At 45.5% G+C, this 18,067-nt stretch overlaps 1 protein-coding gene across 6 annotated transcripts in view; it reads right to left on the bottom strand.

Annotated features, from left to right (window-relative positions):
* Positions 1 to 209: 209 nt before the first annotated feature.
* ltk (leukocyte receptor tyrosine kinase) overlaps positions 210 to 18,067 on the bottom strand; it is a 213,470-nt gene continuing 195,612 nt past the window's right edge. For all 6 annotated transcript variants that reach the window (XM_078563097.1, XM_078563094.1, XM_078563098.1 and 3 more), the window contains 6 exons: positions 14,561 to 14,658; positions 14,275 to 14,367; positions 12,939 to 13,040; positions 8,630 to 8,764; positions 4,026 to 4,116; positions 210 to 1,882 (listed from right to left, as the gene is read on the bottom strand). In XM_078563097.1, coding sequence (XP_078419223.1) covers positions 1,100 to 1,882; positions 4,026 to 4,116; positions 8,630 to 8,764; positions 12,939 to 13,040; positions 14,275 to 14,367; positions 14,561 to 14,658 — 1,302 coding nt within the window. In that variant the 3' untranslated portion in view covers positions 210 to 1,099. The remainder of the gene's footprint in view (positions 1,883 to 4,025; positions 4,117 to 8,629; positions 8,765 to 12,938; positions 13,041 to 14,274; positions 14,368 to 14,560; positions 14,659 to 18,067) is intronic.

Here is an 18,067-nt window from a genome sequence, read left to right as displayed (position 1 = left end):
GCACGATGAGGTTTCCGTTATTAACTGAAAGAAAAAGAAAAATCTATGGACAGCATTTTTATTGTGCATATGTTCAGGTGACTGATTGTGATGCTTGGGCATTTTTTAATGCTTTTCAGCTCTTCATTCCCCTGATGCAGCACTCTGCCCTCAGGGAGCTTTCTGTCAGCTCTCACCCGCACAGACGTCAGCACCCACCCACCCTGGCAGCGCTGAGCTTTACAGTCCGCGTCTCGCGGTCAGCGGTCCGTTCCCCAGCCGATTCCGGGCCTGGCGATCGCACCCGCTGACCAACGTAAAAATTCTGCCCCATGTCTTCTTGACAATATGGTTTTCTTATTTACAGAATGCATGATGCACACCAATGATCCCCAAAGCACATCTAAGTGTGATAACCAGCGACAAAACTGCACCTCACAGTGATTTCAGATAGACAACTCCTTAAAACTGGTCCTAGTAATTGGGAAATGAGTTGGTCTAGATACTTAGAGGTTCCAGTGTTAGACTTTCAGTATAAACTGTAATCCCAATCTGTACAAATAGATTTCCCCCGTAAAACGGGCTCATGAGTTCCAGCAGCAGCCCTTGCCCACTCCGTGGGTACACTGTTCAACTGCTGGGGTCAAAGGTTTGAATCTTAGCCTTGACTGGCATTTGAGCTGCTTCCCTCTGTTCGGTGAGATTCATCAGTTCCTTGCTGGGCTGTTCCATTAAGGACAAAGCGTTTAGCCGAGTGTATCATCTACAAGGAGGAGGATTTGCAGGACCAACTGTGGAAACTGCCAGCAAGACAAGGCTTCAAAGTCCAGGTTAGAGATCCCATTTTCTGGAATACATACAGTTCCTATCAGCCTTATCAGTATTAAAGAAAAATGAACTGAGTGAGAGAATCCTGTGTCGGGTCTAATGGTCTTTTGACCTGATGAGGTAGCTTATCTCCTAGCTTGAGCCTCATCAGGATTTACTGACCTTGGAGGAAGCTTACAATACAATCCAGATATAGTGACAAATGGAAATGTGTCTCTTAACTTATTTTAAGTTCTAACTGAACTTGACCAATCCATGCAATTTCACATGTGCCTCAGGTCATTGGTAGTTTTTATACAGGGGTGATGCTGAGGTCTTCAGACAGTGACAGGCCTGAATCACGATCTCTTGCTGACTTCTCTGGGTTGCAAAGGCAATGCATTTCCTTATCGAGAGGTAGCATCTTCTGCCTGGAACCATCCTCGTCACTTGTGTCTGACGATACCTGTGTGCCCTCAGAATCATAGACAAGGCCATCGTAAGCATAATTTATGTTTCCACAAGGGAAGCTCTGCGTTTTGACCAGTGCTGGCCCTCCGATTTCCAGAGCCGGGTAGTGGCTGCCCGGAGAAGGGGACTCCCGGGAGCTGGGTGGAGAGCTGCTGTTGCAATCTAAGCCTGAATCCTCCTGCTCAGGGGTGCCCAGGGCCTTCTCATCCACCTCTGACACTGTTGCAGTTCTGTTGTAGTTCTCAGAGACCCAAGAGCCATAAGTCGGATTCCACAAGGTTTTGGTCTGGTTTTTCAGCCTCTGCCCTTGCTGAGATATTGCTTCAGAGTAGTGATTGGCCCCGGTATCTTGGTAAAGCCAGTGGCCGCCAACTGAAGCTATTTGGTGGCCGCTGTCTGCCTTGGTGCCAAAGCTCTCTCTCTTTGGTAGCTCCTGAGGATGTTGAAGCTTCGGTCCAGAGTGCAATAACTCAGACATCTGATTGGCGACTTGAGGTGCAATACTTGGGCTGACCCTTAATGGGGTCATGTCGCTCGAGCTGTCAGGACGCATCACCATATTTCCTTCATCCTCTGACACGGGTCCATACTCAACAGGAAGGAGAGTGTTGACAATGTCCGGGTCCTGAAAGTAAAAAAGCAAGGCATTAGAACTTAATGTATATTTCCACTTTTGAACTCCTGTCTCTCCCCCTCCTCTTCTGAAAGTTATGACCATTCTGATGCTCGCTTGGACAGCCTCTTAACTTCCTTCTTTCAGACAAGATGTTAAACCAAGGCCCTTTCTGTCCTCTCAGATGGACTTTAAAGATCCCCATGGGCACGATTTTGAAGAGAAGTAGCAACATTCTTACCAGGGTCCTGGACAATATTTATCCTTTAACTGAATTCATAAATAAAGTGCTGTGGTTGGATTTGACCTCACAGCTACTGGGTTACTAATCCAGCCACATACCCATCAAAGTCATAGTGTGCCATGGGATTGAACTGTGACAATATTTATCCCTCAACTCACGTCACTAACAAACAAATTATGGGGTCATTATCACATTGCTGTTTGTGGGAACTTGTGAGCAAATTGGACACAGGTTTCCTACATTACAACAGTGGCTGCTCGTCAAAGGAACTTAATTGGCTGTTAAGCTTTAGGATGTCATGAGGTCATGACACATACTACATAAAGGCAAGTTTTTTTTTATCCCCCGTCCATAAACTTAAACACATCCAAAACTCTGCTGCAAGTATGCTAACTCAGCCCAAGTTCTGTTCACCAATCATTCCTGTGCTTGCTCACATACATTGGCTTCTGGTCTCTTAACATCTTCATCTTACAATTCTAATCCTCATGTTCAAATTTCCCCATGGTCTCACCTCTCCCTATGTCTGTAACATCCTCCATCCCTACAGCCTTATGAGATCTCAGCATTCATCTAACTCTCATGTTGTCCATCTCTATTTCCTTCACTCCATCACTGGCGGCCGTGCCTTCAGCTGACTAGGCCTTAAACTCTGGAATTTCCTCCCTCAATCTCTCTGGCTCTCTACTTCTTTCTCCTCTTTTCAGATTCTTCTTTGAAAGCTATCATCTTTACCAAACTTTTGGTCACTTGTCCTTCTTTGGCTCAGTGTCAAATTTTGACTGATTACACCTCTATGATGCACCTATGAGCATTTCCCTACTTTAAAGGTGCTATACAAATGCAATTTGTTGTTGTGATGCTTGTTGGGTTCGGTTCTCACAATGTCAACAGCTTTCCTAAATAATAATATTTTCTAAACAATGCTTATGGATCATAGGGTTAATAGGGTCATAGGGTAGTGACTGTCATTGTCAAGTGCGTGAATCCAAGTGTCACACATTGATGGCCAGTGTGCTCATATATGTTCCAACACACTAAATGGATGTTGATAGGTCAGGCACCAGTAACAGCACACTATTAATGACTCTAGAGGGATGCCCAATAGCCCAGTCTATAATCTACAGGCTCTTAAAGTCCAAGTTTGGCATCACCTAATTCCTTCTGTTTTAGAGGAGAGAAGATTACAGGGCTTAGACTGGCCAAGTCAGCACCATTGTTTTTCTCCTCATGCGCTACCTAATCTATTCCTGCTCTCCTGCTGCTTTGGGGTGCCCAGGGTTCCAAATCTTTTAATCTGGCTTCTGTCTAAAACCCTCCTTTAGCCCTGCAAAGCCGCTGGACTTCTGATCTCCGACCTGCAGAATACACAAAATCTCACCGTGTGTTAATCGACACTCAGATCATCATTAAGGCATCAGGGTCAATGCTGTCAGGTCTCCGGTAAGTTAAGGCAATCTCTGACTGGATGGCAGCCTCTTCCCCACTAAAAGGCCTTTACGTTTCAGGCTGGGGCCTTGTTATTCACTCCTCCTCTTTGAAACTGCTTTATTTTCTCTTTGAGCCAAAGGGTTTTTAGTTGCCTTCCAAAAAATTACATCTTTTCCCTTCTCCGGCCAGGTCACAGGATAAGAGACTACTGTTACATTACCATAAATTCAATTCATTTCTACGACGAAAGCTCATTCAAACAAGTTCGGCTGTCACCGCCTGCTCGATCCCTAACATCCTTTAACAGTCACAGAGACTAGGTTTTTTCAGAGAGACCAGCTCATGAGGACAGCCTTCTATCTTTACAAGGAAGGAAAATCAAGTGGAGTGTAAAACTGATTGCCAATCTGATTTCGCCCGCACTGCATCCCACCAGTTTTATCCCTCATGTCTCCAATGAGTGTATGTGCAGCTCCATACCTGGGTACAGTAGTTAATTCTTTCCAATATGGCGGAGAAATCTGGCCGGTATTCAGGTCTGTGCTGCCAGCACTGGGTCATAATCCGATATCTAAAGAAACGGAATCAGATAAATTCATCCAATGCACATTTACCATCATTTGGACAAAAATAATGCGAAAGGAAGAACTTTCACATCCTCTAGACTTCCCAAAGCCCTAAAAAATGACTTCTGAAATGTAGTCATTGTTGTAAAGTAGGAAACACAATGGCCAAATCGTGCACAACAAGGTCCCACAAGCAGCGACAAGATAATGACCTGATCATTTGTCTTAGTGACGTTGGTTGGGCGATAAATATTCGCGATATCTCCCCTGTTTTTCTTCAAATATTACCCTGGGATCTTTTAAGCCTAGCTGAGGTTTAACATCTCACCTGAAAGATAGCGCCTCAGGCAGTGCATCAGTCCTACAGTACTGCACTGGAGTGTCAGCCTCAATTATGTGCACAAGTCCCTGGAATCCTTTAACATCATCAGGGAAGAGAATGTTGCCAATGCGCCAAGGCTGACACCATGTGAAATAGAACTTTCTTCCCATTTTTTTTGCCTTCCTCTCCTGTCTTTTGCTATAACATGTTTCTATACATGTCGCCAAGACTTGATGCTTCACCCTGAGTCATCATATTTCATCTGTGAATCTCAACAGTGAATTTGTGCAGACTCCTCACCTATGGAGATCATCATAACTCAACTCCCTCCCTCCCTGGATGACCATATTTACACTATCCCACAGAAGGTGCTGGACAGTAATCAGAAGGAGGTGGGGGGGCATGCTGAAATTCCTTGCCTTGACATTGAGGTCAGTTCTTGCACTTCTAATATTGCCCTGGTGTGGTCAGGTGGGTACAGTTCAAATATTCCATGGCAGTGCTTATAGCGAGTCAGCGTGCCAACTAACACAATCAGTACTGGTGCTGGGATCTAACAACACTGGGGAGGTGGCCCTAGTGCCTGGCAGAAGGGGTCTCAGGGTCTAGCTGTATTTGGAAGAGGCATCACAGAGTCTACAAACACTAGAGGAGGTATGAGAACACTGGAGCAAGTCTTTTGACTACTGGATTAGGGATAACTTGGAATGAGAATTTGTGAGCAACGAGAGAAGGTCCTGAGATCTGAGCATGTGGAGAAAGGGGGTTGAATTTGGGAAGGTTGTACTGTGCTCCAGCAGGACTGGGGAAGGTCTTAGGAAGCATGTGAAGGCAGAGTCGGATCTTATTTTATGCTTTTATGTTTCTGTCACGAGCCAGATTAGTGGATGGATGATCATGGGCTGGGGTGATAGAATTTCTTGGCATGTGCTTCTGGCATGGATCTTCCTGTGTTCTATCCATGTGCTTGCTGCCTTACACACATTATAATAAACATAGATTAGCATAATTAGAGATTTACTAATCCTGCGTTTAGTGGTATTACTGAACATTGATCTGCGTTTAGTGCTGTTACTAATCCACATTTTTACATGGGCTCTGCTGCTTTTCCTAAATTACAGAAGTAACTATGGGCAGCATATTATGGGGATGGAGGCGGTGCAGACAGCTCACCCCACTCCCCCTCCTCCCCCGACCACAGAAGCAAAATCAGCATGAGCTGGCTTGCTCCATGCCAGCCCACCTCACAGCCATGAAGCGCTGCGGGCGAGCTAAATAGGCTGACAGCGGGGGATTTCCGCCCCTCATTGGGGAGAAAGTCCTGCCCTCTGGAGCTGCAGGCCAATCCAATCCCAGCAGCGCCAAGGGCTCACTGGTGTGCGCTGCTGGGACTGCAGCCTGGCTCAAGAAGAAGGCCCATGGAGCTCAGAGCAAGGCAAGTCTGGGGTCTTGGGCAGGGAGGGTTCGGGCAGTTTAGGGAAGGGAGGAGGGGGTGCTGGGAGTGGTGGGTTTTACAGAGCAGATGGGCAGAAAGAAAGGGAGGGGCTACTATCTTAGTGGGGGGGCTGCCCGCTGATGCGCCAACAGTATCCCCCAAAAATAGTAGCTCCCCTTCCTTCCCGCCCTTTTAGAAAGTTTTTTTTTAAATGGCCTGCCCACTCCCACCTGACTGTCCAAGTTCAGTTGACCCTTGATTATTTATTTAAATATGACGGGCTGGCTGCCAATCTCGGCACCCGCCCACTCCCTGTATTATGGGGGTGATCTCGGGGGTGGGCACCCGCCCTATTTTACATGCCTCCCATCACCGAAAGTGCTCCCAGCAGGGCGTTTGTAAAATGCAGCTCTATATTAAGAAGGGTTGTAGAGATAAGCCAGGGAACTATGGACCAGTGAGTCTCACGTCAGTGGTAGGAAAACTATTGGAGAAAATTCTGAAGGAGAGAATTTATCTCCACTTGGAGAGGCAAGGTTTGATCAGGGATAGTCAGCATGGCTTTGTCAGAGGGAGGTCATGCCTAACAAATTTGATTGAATTTTTTGAGGAGGTGACCAGGTGTGTAGATGAGGGTAGTGTAGTTGATGTAGTTTATATGGATTTCAGCAAAGTCTTTGACAAGGTCCCACTTGGGAGACTTATAACGAAGGCAAATGCAAATGGGATACAGGGTAATTTGATAAGGTGGATTCAAAATTGGCTTAGTTGTAGGAGGCAGAGGGTGATGACAGAAGGCTGCTTTAGTGACTGGAAGCCAGTGTCCAGTGGCGTACCACAGGGATCTGTGCTGGGTCCCCTATTATTTGTCATTTATATAAACGACATAGATGACTATGTGGGGGGTAGGATTAGTAAGTTTGCAGATGACACAAAGATTGGTCGGGTGGTTAACAGTGAGGTTGAGTGTCTTGGACTACAGGAAGATATAGACGCAATGGTCAAATGGGCAGATAAGTGGCAGATAGAATTTAACCCTGAAAAGTGTGAGGTGATACACTTTGGAAGGAGTAATTTGACAAGGAAGTATTCAATGAATGGCATGACACTAGGAAGTTCTGAGGAACAAAGGGACCTTGGCATGTGTGTCCATAGATCTCTGAAGGCGGAAGGGCATGTTAGTGGGGTGGTGAAAAAGGCAAATGGGACACTTGCCTTTATCAGTTGAGGCATAGATTACAAAAGTAGGGCGGTCATGTTGGAATTGTATAGAATCTTGGTGAGGCCACAGCTGGAGTACTGTGTGCAGTTCTGGTTGCCACATTATAGGAACGATGTGATTGCACTGGAGGGGGTGCAGAGGAGATTCACCAGGATGTTGCCTGAGATGAAATGTTTAAGTTACGAAGAGAGGTTGGATTGACTTGGGTTGTTTTTGTTGGAGCAGAGAAGACTGAGGGGTGACCTGATTGAGGTGTACAATCACAAGGGGACACAAGTTCAAGGTGAGGGGCAGGAGGTTTAGGGGGGATGCGAGGAAAAACTTTTTTACCCAGAGGGTGGTGACAGTCTGGAATGCACTGCCTGGGAGGGTGGTGGAGGCGGGTTGCCTCACATCCTTTAAAAAGTACCTGGATGAACACTTGGCATGTCATAATATTCAAGGCTATGGGCCAAGTGCTGGTAAATGGGATTAGGCAGGTAGGTCAGGTGTTTCTCATGTGTCAGTGCAGACTCGGTGGGCCAAAGGGCCTCTTCTGCACTGTGTGATTCTGTGTTTCTGTATTTCAAAAAGTACTTTAATGGTTGTAAAATGCTTTGGGATCTCCTGAGGTTGTGAAAGGCATTAAAGAAATGCAACTACCTACTCCCTATATTTAGCAGGGTTACTGACTCTGTGGTGTTACAGTTCACTCAGGGCATCTGAGTTGCTGTGGCAACATGTACTTTTACATGCACGTTGTCACTTGGAGCTATGGATAGTGATGGTAGAGGCTCCAAATTTTTTTCCATCACATGGCTGATCCGGAGTCTCTCCCGCTCTTACCGCCTGCCGCTGAAGTGTGTTGGAAGGATTTGAAGGTTGATACTTTTGGCCACACTATATTACCTTCCTTAGCACCTTCTTTAATTGGCCTACAAGTCATGGAGGTGGGACTTGAAACCAGAGCTTCTGACTCAGAGGCAGGGACACTACCCACTGCATCACCAGATCTCCATTGCTCATGTATTTAAAATATTATTGGGCCTGTATACACCTAGCTATTGATCCTGTATTTAGCAATATTATTGGGCCTGTATTCAGCAATAATCACAGAATCACAGAACGTTAATGGCACAGAAGGAGGCCATTCAGCCCATCGTGTCTGCACCGGCTCTCCAAATGAGCATTTTGACCTTGTGCCATTGCCCTGCTTTTTCCCTGTACCCCTGCACCTTGTTTCTATTCAAATAATCATCTACTTCCCTCTTGAATGCCTCGATTGAACCTACCTCCACCACAATTCAGGGCAGTGCATTCCAGACCTGAACAGCTCGTTGTGTGAAAAAATATTATTGATCCTGTATTTAATGGCGTTATTGATCTTTATTTAGCAACTCGACTAATCAGGATTGATCAGTGTTTTCGGTGTTATATTTAATGGTGTTGCAGATCCTGGATTAGTCATGTTATTGATTGTGCATTTGCTGGTGTTGCTGTATCCAACTGTTTGAAATGATACCAGCTTGACATCTCCATCTTTCTCTCGGGAATACTTACACAGGCCCTGGGCAGTTTTTGGGTGGATCCATTCTTCCGCCACTGGTTACAAACTCCAAGACTTCCTGGTTGCTCTTGCAAGGGTATGGCATGTATCCAAGCGACAGAATTTCCCACAGCAACACGCCAAATGACCTACAGCAACATTTAAAGGAATGAAAGAGCTTGTATTCATATAGCCCCTTTCATGCCCTCAGGATTCCAAAAGCACTTTGCACCAATGAATGTAAATTTGACGTATAGGCCTGGATTTACATCACCAAGGCGGGAAAATTCCTGCTCTGCCCGCCCACCTCAGGAGAAAGTGCCCACAAAGGATAGGATCTTCGTTGCCGGGGTGGAGGGTATGTGGGCTGCAGTCAGGCCAGCTGACCCAGGGAAAAGTTTGGGGCAGCCACAGGGGCTCCTGGGTGTAGAGGCCTTTTGTTTAAAATGTTTAAAAGGCCCACCTCGCTGCTGTGACACTTTGTCCCAGTTAAAATAAAAACAAAAAGGCCGTCCAGCCCTCACCCCTCACACACTCCCCATGCCCCACCCATGCCACCTGAAGCGCCCATGCCAGGCTATGTGCCCCACCATCCCCAGTAGCCCCTATGCCAAGCTATGGCCCATCACCCACCCAATAGTCCCTCATGCCCCTTATGCCAAGCTATACCCCCCCACCCACCACCATGTCCCCTCATGCTCCATGTCAAGCTCTGGCACTTACATGCCCATTGACAAACTATACACTGTATAGAACCAATTAACCCAATGGAGACAATAGGATGTGTAAAAAAAATGCTTTAAAAAAGCAGTAATTCATTCATTACTTTACATTATGTTAAAAAAAAGTTATATCAGTACAGCCCAATAAAAGTGTCAATCATCCAGACTCTTTATCCTTACTCAAATAAACATTGTGCAATTTACAGCAGCGATCAGAGAGACAAAGCTGTCAATCAAACAATGTTTTCCCTGAAAATTGCTTGATTGACAGCTCTGGCTCTCTGATCTCTGCTGTCAATTGCACAATGTCTATTTGCACAAGGCTAAGAAGTTTCAAGTTTCTGCAGTTTCTGTTATTGATTCTTTAAAGGCTTTGGATGATTGACCATTTTTAGGTCGGAGCATGGTTAGGCACAGAGGGAGCAATTTTATTGGTGGGACAGCCGGTTGGGAAACTGATGAGACTGGGTGTGACTCTGGTTCAACATTCTGGCTGAGTTTACTACCCATTGTGTTAATAAGAATGGTCCAGTCAAGGCTAAACCAACACCTCATAATTGAGGACCATCATCCAATACTTATCTGATTATCATCAACCGATTCCAGAAAGATTGCAGAGCCAGTCGGCTATTGATAGAGGCCCAGTGACATACCAAGCAGCATGAAGGCTACAGGTGAATGAATCATTGGGCCACATTGTCCTTAAACTGTATTATCTGTGAAAGTGGCCCAGCCAAGTAGTCAAAGATATAAGGGTGTGTCATGTGATTACATATTTCCTTGCTTCCAATGATACAACCTAGAATAGTTTAACAGATCACACATTTCAGGATGTCTCATTGTCATGTATTAGCTTCGATACCATCCAACAGTCTTATAACCTTCTACCTGTCTTATTAACATGCACTACCCATCATAACCTTGGGTAGCGAGGTAATCATTGCCTGCTTTCATCTTACCCTGTCCCCCTACTCCCCTAATACTTTCTTTAAGCACCTCATTCTCTACCACTTCTTTTTCTTCAAGCAAGGGGTGGACCTACTTCCGGCTGAGTTGGAAATCATGTCATATAAGATGTAGGTACCTGGTAATGTTAATGTTAGTGCTACAGTGGTCTCTTGGATAAGTTTCAATCACCTAAGGCGAGGGAGGAGGTTGGTGTTTTGAAGAGGAATTTTCCAGTTTTTGTCCACATCCACCATCACCACCCACCCCCTCACACCCCCACCCCCCCCACCCCCCCAACCACTCCGACCACTTAACTGGTCTGAGTTTTTTTTCTGGTGTTCCACCTCTCCCAGGAGATTACATAGTTCTGGGTGAGGTGGGAAGTGAACGTATCGAGATGCACGAGGCATTGCGATTATGTGAAACAGACTAGAAAACCAGTAGCCCTTTTCCTTTGTATGTTTGCATTTCTCTTTCAGGCTTCTTGCTGACAGACCCCCTGAGTCTCCCACCAATTTCTCAGTCAAAACCTCCTCTGCCTCTGCACTGTGACTGTCATCATAAGTTATTTCAATCTTTGCCTATACTTTCCTTCCCTCCTATCCTGTGATTTCTCTCCAGGCTTATTCATACAACTTCACTCTCCATACACACTCCTCAACTTCAAATATGGCCACTCCTTTGACGCCATCTCAAAGAATTTGGATAATGAGGATTGGATAATAAGATCTCGATCTTCACTTGACTTGATGAGTAATGCTTCAACAACACTCAAGAAACTCAACATCATCCAGGACAAAGCAGTCCAGTTGGACTAGAACCCCATCCACCATCTTAAACATTCACTCTCTCCACCACTGACGCACAGTGGCAGTAATGTGTACTATAAGGTTCTCACCATCCTTCAATAGCTTCTTCCAAATCTGTGACCTCTACCAGCTAGAAGGACAAGTGCAGCAGGTGCATGGGAACACCACCGCCTGGAAGTTCCCCTCCGAGCCACTCACCATCTGGACTTGGAACTATATCACCGTTCCTTCAGTGTTTCTGGGGCAAAATCCTGGAACTCCCTCCCTAACAGCACTGTGGGTGTACCTACACCAGATGGGCTGCAGCGGTTCAAGAAGGCAGTTCACCACCATCTTCTCAAGGGCAATTAATGATGGGCAACAAGTGTTGCCCTTGTCAGCGACACCCAAATCTCATGAAAATAATAAAGCAAAATAAAGCAAACAAAACAAAACATCTATTTACTTTTACTATCCACATTACCCTACCTGCTTAAAACAACTTTAAAACCATGTACTTCCTGGAAGAAAGCCATCCTTTAAAACCTAACCCCTTGCTCTCATCCTAGAACCTTTTGCAAATTCCAATGTCCTCTGGCCAATTCAGCACGCCTGCCCAAAAGCTCCCTTACCTATGCCTCTGATGCTGTCATTTGTTTTAGGTCTGTCTCTGTATCCTGTTCCCATCAATCCCCATGTACAATCTCATCCTTGCGCTCCTAAATCAAAAGGCTACATATTGGAGCATACATAGCACACAGCTCTCTCCCTCTCTTTTCAGGTACCATACATAGTACACAACTCTCTCTCTTCAGGTACCCTATATAGCACACAACTCTCTCTCTCCCTTCAGGTACCATGCCCTTAGAGGGCATTGGCAGCCATGGACTTCTATGTGTTGCTTGGCAAAATTCTGCAGTGGTTTGGCATTAACACACAACTAACCTGGCTATTACTGAGCTAGAGGTACCCCAGTCGCTGACCTGGACTCTGAAATTGACAGGCAGTTACACTTGCACTCTGACTGACCCCAGTGGGTTGTGAGTAGCTACAGCGACCTAGGTTGTCCATTTAATGTAGAAAAATTTCTATGTATCCACTTACCTGTGTTTCCTGTTGAGGTGTTGGGTGTTACTGAGAATAGCCAGTATAGCCAGATTCAGCTTGTTATGCACTGGCACATCTGGCTTCATCATCAAAAGCAATATCGTAGCTTCCTAGCTTCATCTAAATTCTTCCACCATTCCAAAGCTATCCCAAAAGTTAAGGACAATCCAAAGCTTCTTTGTTTAGTGACAAACTCACTCCACTCCCTTATTTTCACTTCAAATGTCTTGATTTGTCTTGTAATGTCTCTCTCCTCCTTCAAAAGCCTCCTCAAAACCTAACTCTTAGGTTTTGCTTTCAATCACCAGCCCTAACGCTCCTCTCAATTCTTTCTGTTGCCAAACATTCTCCTCCGCTAAGTACCTTGGTTAATGATGCTGAATAAGTTGTAAACTGTTATGCTTGCCTCGTGGGTGGATGTCTGTCTTATTATCCTAGCACTGTTTCAATACAATGGCTTAGAAATTTAATCACACCCCAAAGTGTCACGCAGGAGGTAGGATGCACAGAACATATGCTTGCAATTCATTATAATGAGGGAGGCATGCAATCATTACTACCCATGCTGCAGGCCTGTTCTGCTGGGTCAGGACCTCGGGCATCTCTGACCTCACTGGAAGATGGCCTGTACCTCTTGAAGGATGCCAGATCGCTGAGGGTGAGATCATGGACTAGCTCTGCAGCAGTGAACTCAGATGCTGACATTCAAAGCCCAACCTATCAGGAGTGTGCTGTGTTACAAGAGTCTGTTGTATTACCATGTGTCTGTCTTTGATGTGAAGATTCCTTCAAGGAAAGCTTCTGGAGGCATCCACTTGACTGGCAGCATGGCACGTCCGCCTTTCCTATAGTAGCTTGCCCTGGATACAGAAGTAATTAGAATTAGGATCAGGCAATAAGAACTACACCTAGGAACCGAGCTTTTGAAGATAACTTCTTTCCATAGTAACACCAAATTGCTTTTATATAGTTCCCTTTAGCATGGGGCTGATTTTACGGCCCTCCCGCTGGGCCTGTTTTCAGCCAATTGACCCAGATGATACGCTGCCCACACCATTATACAGTTAGCATGGGCAGGAGGGAGTGGGAGTGGACAGGTCATTTTTAAATGCAAGTGTTTCAAAAGGTGGAAAGGAAGGGGGAGGTACATCCTTTGGGGGGCCACCCTGTGCACATTGGGGGCACCCTGATGGTTACCCCCCCCCACCGCACTTGGTTCCCTCCTGCTTGGCCTCCAAAACCAGCCCCCACCCTCACCAATCCTTTGTCCTTCCCCCTAGGCTGCCCGATCTCTCTCTGCCCAAAGAGGCCCAACTTACTTGGCTTCTGCTTCCATCTTCTCTTCTTCCTGGGCCTCCTTTCAGTCTTGGCAATGCCCACTACTGGAATCTGGCACTGCCAGCCAATCAGATTGGCCGGCAGCTCTCAAGGGCAGGACTTCCTCCCACTGAGGGACCCAAGTCCCACTATCACCTTTTTAGCCTGCCCGCAAGGTGTTATGGCTGTCATTTGGATGACGTCACTGAGGTGCAGCACATAGATGAGAAATATGGAACTATATCGCTGTTCCTTCATTGTCGCTGGGTCTAAATCCTCGAACTCCCTCCGAAACAGAACTGCGGGTGTACCTACACCACATGGACTGCAGCAGTTCACAAAGTCAGCTCACCACCACCTTCTCAAGGACAATTAGGGATAGGCAATAAATGCTGGCCTAGCCAGCGATGCCCACATCCTGTGAAAGAATGAAACAAAATAGACAGGGCCTAGGATAGATCTTTGGGATGTTTCAGTAGTATTGTGACAAGAGGCCATTGGAATACCAGAGGAGAGGTGTTGGAGGAGGATGGTGTAATCAATCATGTCCAAGGCTGACATAGATGCAAGATGCCACAAACCATGCCACGTGCCCCATGTGAAGTGTTGCTTATTGGCTGTGTTGACTCAAAGGCAAATGGCACAATGAGCTGGTGCCCAATAACGGGATGGAAATTGTCACACTGTGACATCAAACGATTTGAACTGGTCTGGTTTTCAATTGGAAAGTCACAGCTCAGCTCTAACACAAGAGACAGTCAAGGATTTAGGGCTTACCTATAAATATCTCGCGCCATCCCGAAGTCTCCAATTTTGGCTGCTCGCCTGGGCCCACTGCAGGTTAGTAAACAGTTTCTTGCTGCAATGTCCCTGAGAAGAGCAAACCAAGAAATAGAATTAAGTAATATATCATATATTCATTAGCAATAATAATGGGTATTGCTGCAGTACAATTATTGGCACTGCTACAGTACATGCAATGGGTATAACTAATTAAAACATTTCATTTATCCATTTTCTTCTATTTAACATAAAATTCTGTTCACTGAAAATCATGACTAACCTATGGATGAAATGATTGTCTTCCAGGTATTTGCAGCCACAAGCTATATCCTTGGCCATGTTCAGAAGGTCCAGCATTGTCAATGTAGATGTTTGTGTCTGAAATAGAGTTACAAATAGTGCTGGTGTGAGATGGTCCACTCAAATTGGTCTAAATATGAGAAACACTTTAAGGCCTCCTAGCAATTTCAAGTCAGTCATTGTCATCCATTGAACCTATATAGACAAAGAAGAGATGTCACCCTACACATAGAACACATTTTACAAACAGGATCGAGTTGCAGTGGAGAGGGTGCAAAAAGAATTTACCGGGATGAAACCAGAGCGGATGGTTATAGTTGTTAGGGAAGACTGTACAGGGCTGGGGCTCTTTTCCCCAGAAAAGAGAAGACTGAGGAGTGACCCGTTAAAGATCCTTAAGGTTATGAAGTGGTTTATTGGAGTAGAGAAGTTCTTTCTGCTTTTGAGTGAGTCCAAAACCAGAGTCCATAAATACAAAATAGTCACTAAGGTATTCAGGGAAATGTCTTTATCCTGTTGAGTGCTTAGAATGTGGGACTCATCACCACACGTGAGGTTGAGACAAGCGGTGTGTTTAAGGGGAAGATCGATAAGTACATGGGGGAGAAAGCAATTAGAGAATATGAGATAGGGCTAGATGATTTAAAGTGGAAGAAAGCTCATGCGAAACACAAATGTCAATGTGGACCATTTGGGTCAATGGCCAGTTACTGTGCTGTAGTAAATGCAATGTTTTAATACTTTTGTATTTACATTCATCATTTTGTATCAAAAGTTCAACAGGACTATATGTGGATTGGCTTCCTCAGGAACTTGGGATATAATTCACAAACAATGCAGGTCATTGTGTAAAATTGCAAGCATTTCATGTGTTGTGGTAAAATAGTTTCTCTGCAACAATTTAGTGGCCAGGAATTGCCACATTCCATGGTCACAGCTTATGGTTTAGCCAAGATGGAAATCTGGGAGCCTCACATTCCTACATTAAAGGGGAGACTTTTCATTGAATGTGCTGACCTGATGGTATAGTGGGCCTTACATTAAAGCTCACAAACTTAATACGCAGTCTTTCTCCCACTCCCTCTTTCTTTCAGACATAGGCCAGGATTTTTAAACCAGTGCAGGGTCTGGATTGGAGGTGGGCAGGCACACAATTTTGCACCGCCGGCCTCCATGCCAGTGCGCCACCATGATTCTGACCCCGAGCCAGTTTCAATAAGGATGCCTCGGGGTCAGGACAGCTGCCCGCCATGTCCCAAAGGGCAGTCAATTCAGGCCAATAATTGTTAATTATAGGGCCTATTGAAGCCCTGCTCCCACGCTGACTAGGATTTTCAGCTGGCAATGTGGATGGTCCACGTCAGCCTGGACTATGTCCACATCAATGCGGTGGGCTCAGGGCAGGGAGTGGGTAGGTGGTGGGTAATAGTGATGGATCATGCGAAGGACACCCCCATGACCTATAATGGCTGCCGGGTCACGACTGCGGTTGCTAGCCATCCCATGGAGGGAATGTCATGTTTTAAATTTAAAATAAATGACTTCTTCTCAGTTGCCCCCTCTCTTTCTCCATCATGTATTTGTAGTTCCCACCTTAGTTGTTGGGGGATACCGAGGTGTCAGTGCTGAAGGGTCTCTCATTGGCCGTCCAGCCTCGGGAGCCTGCCCACCATTCTGAATTGGACAATGAGCCAGCTCTCTGGCATTAATTGGCCCTGCAGTTGGACAGGTCCAGACATGAAGCGTAGGGTCAGGACCCGGAACTGAACTAGCGACCAGGTTCTTGACCCAGAATTGAAAATCCTGGCCATAGAGTATCCACTCTATGCTCTCTCAGGTAACACCAGAAAGACTGGACCAGCTAGGTGAAGAATGCTGTAACTTGAAATAATTCTTGTAAACCAGGGAAGCAACAAGCTAATATCGTAGAATCATAAAAATGCTTAACACAGGAGGCTATTTGGCCCATTGTGCCCCTGCTAGCTCTTTGAATGGAGAATCCATTATCAATGGATGTGAGAATGTGCCTATTCTCACATCCTAGCTTTTTGTTTGAACCTTGTAGGCTCCTCATCCTAAGGTATTCCCTGTGGCGAGTGGGTCAATAACCATAGGTCATGTATTCAAAAATCATGGAGAAAAAATTTAGAAAGGGTATATGAAGAGGTTTTCCACTCAGGGAGTTGTTGGGGAATCTGTTCAATTCCCTTTTAAATTTATTTGTGCAATGAGCATTTCAGGTGGAGCATTCCAGATTCTGACAATTCTCTGAGTGAAACAATTCTTCTCATCTGCCCTCTGGATCTTTACCAATGATTTTTAATCCATGGTCTCAAACTGTTGACCCACTCGCCAGACAGAATTTTTTTTTCCCCCAGTTTACTCTAACAAAACCTCTCATCATCTTGTAAACCTCTATTGGGTCACCTCTTAATCTTCTCTGTCCCAAGGAGAACAGTTCTAACTTTTCCAACTTCTCTTCATTACTGGTCCCTCATTCCTGGTAAAGCTCCTCTGTAGCATTTTTAATGCCTTTACAACTTCCTGAAGCGCAGTGTCCAGAATTGTCCACAATGCTTCAGCTAAGGCCAATCTATAAAGTTCTAAACCCAAATGCTTTTTTAACCACCTTGTCAACTTGCCCTGCCACCTTTAAGGATTTGTGAACATGGACACCAAGGACTCTGCTCATCTATACTTTTCAAAATCATGCCATTTATATTGTACAGTCTTTCCCTCAAAAGTGCTTCATTTCACACTTCACATTGAACTCCATCTGCCATGCCTCTACCTATTTCACCGTCCATGTTACCTGAAGCCCATGACCATCCTCAACACTATCTACTACTTTGGTAAGTTGTGTATTGTTAGGAACTAGAGATAGTTTAAGGGGAGAATTCTCCTCATGTCGGGCGGGCTGGTCAGGAGCGGCTCCGCGCCGCCATTTTAGGTGGGTGGGCCAATTAAGGTTCGCTCAGCGTGACGCACAGCCAGTAGCACTCAGGGGGGAAGAGAGAGAGTCGGAGCCTGCACTCTTTCGCATGCACGTGAGAGAGCCCAGAAATCTCCCTGAGGCACGAAGCTGCCTCCACGAAATTAAGTACAGAGTGAAATTTTTGAATAAAGAAACAAAGAAATTATTTACACATGTCCCGTCATGTGACAGTGTCACATGAGCTGGGCATGTTTATGAATTGTGCAAAAATTATTTGGATGAGGTTCCTGAAAAAGGCGAAGGCTGCTTCGGCTCTTCGCCCTGCCCACCAACCTTAAGGTTGGACGGGCAGCATTGATAATTACTTTAATTGGTTCATTAATGGCCTTAATAGGCCTTTGACAGTTTGACGGGCATGCAGCCGCCTCCAGTGCGCACCTGCCGAACAAAAGGTCTGAATGACGCGCGGTGACGTTGGGACTTACGCCCGACATCACCACGTGTCATTTTACGTGTTGACGTCAAAATTCTGCTCTAAGTAAGTTATATGTG

Source organism: Cetorhinus maximus, chromosome 18 (assembly GCF_964194155.1).
Source record: "Cetorhinus maximus chromosome 18, sCetMax3.hap1.1, whole genome shotgun sequence".
Lineage (NCBI taxonomy): Eukaryota > Metazoa > Chordata > Chondrichthyes > Lamniformes > Cetorhinidae > Cetorhinus > Cetorhinus maximus.
Note: the sequence above shows the minus strand (reverse complement) of the source record. Positions and strands in the feature narration are given on the sequence as shown.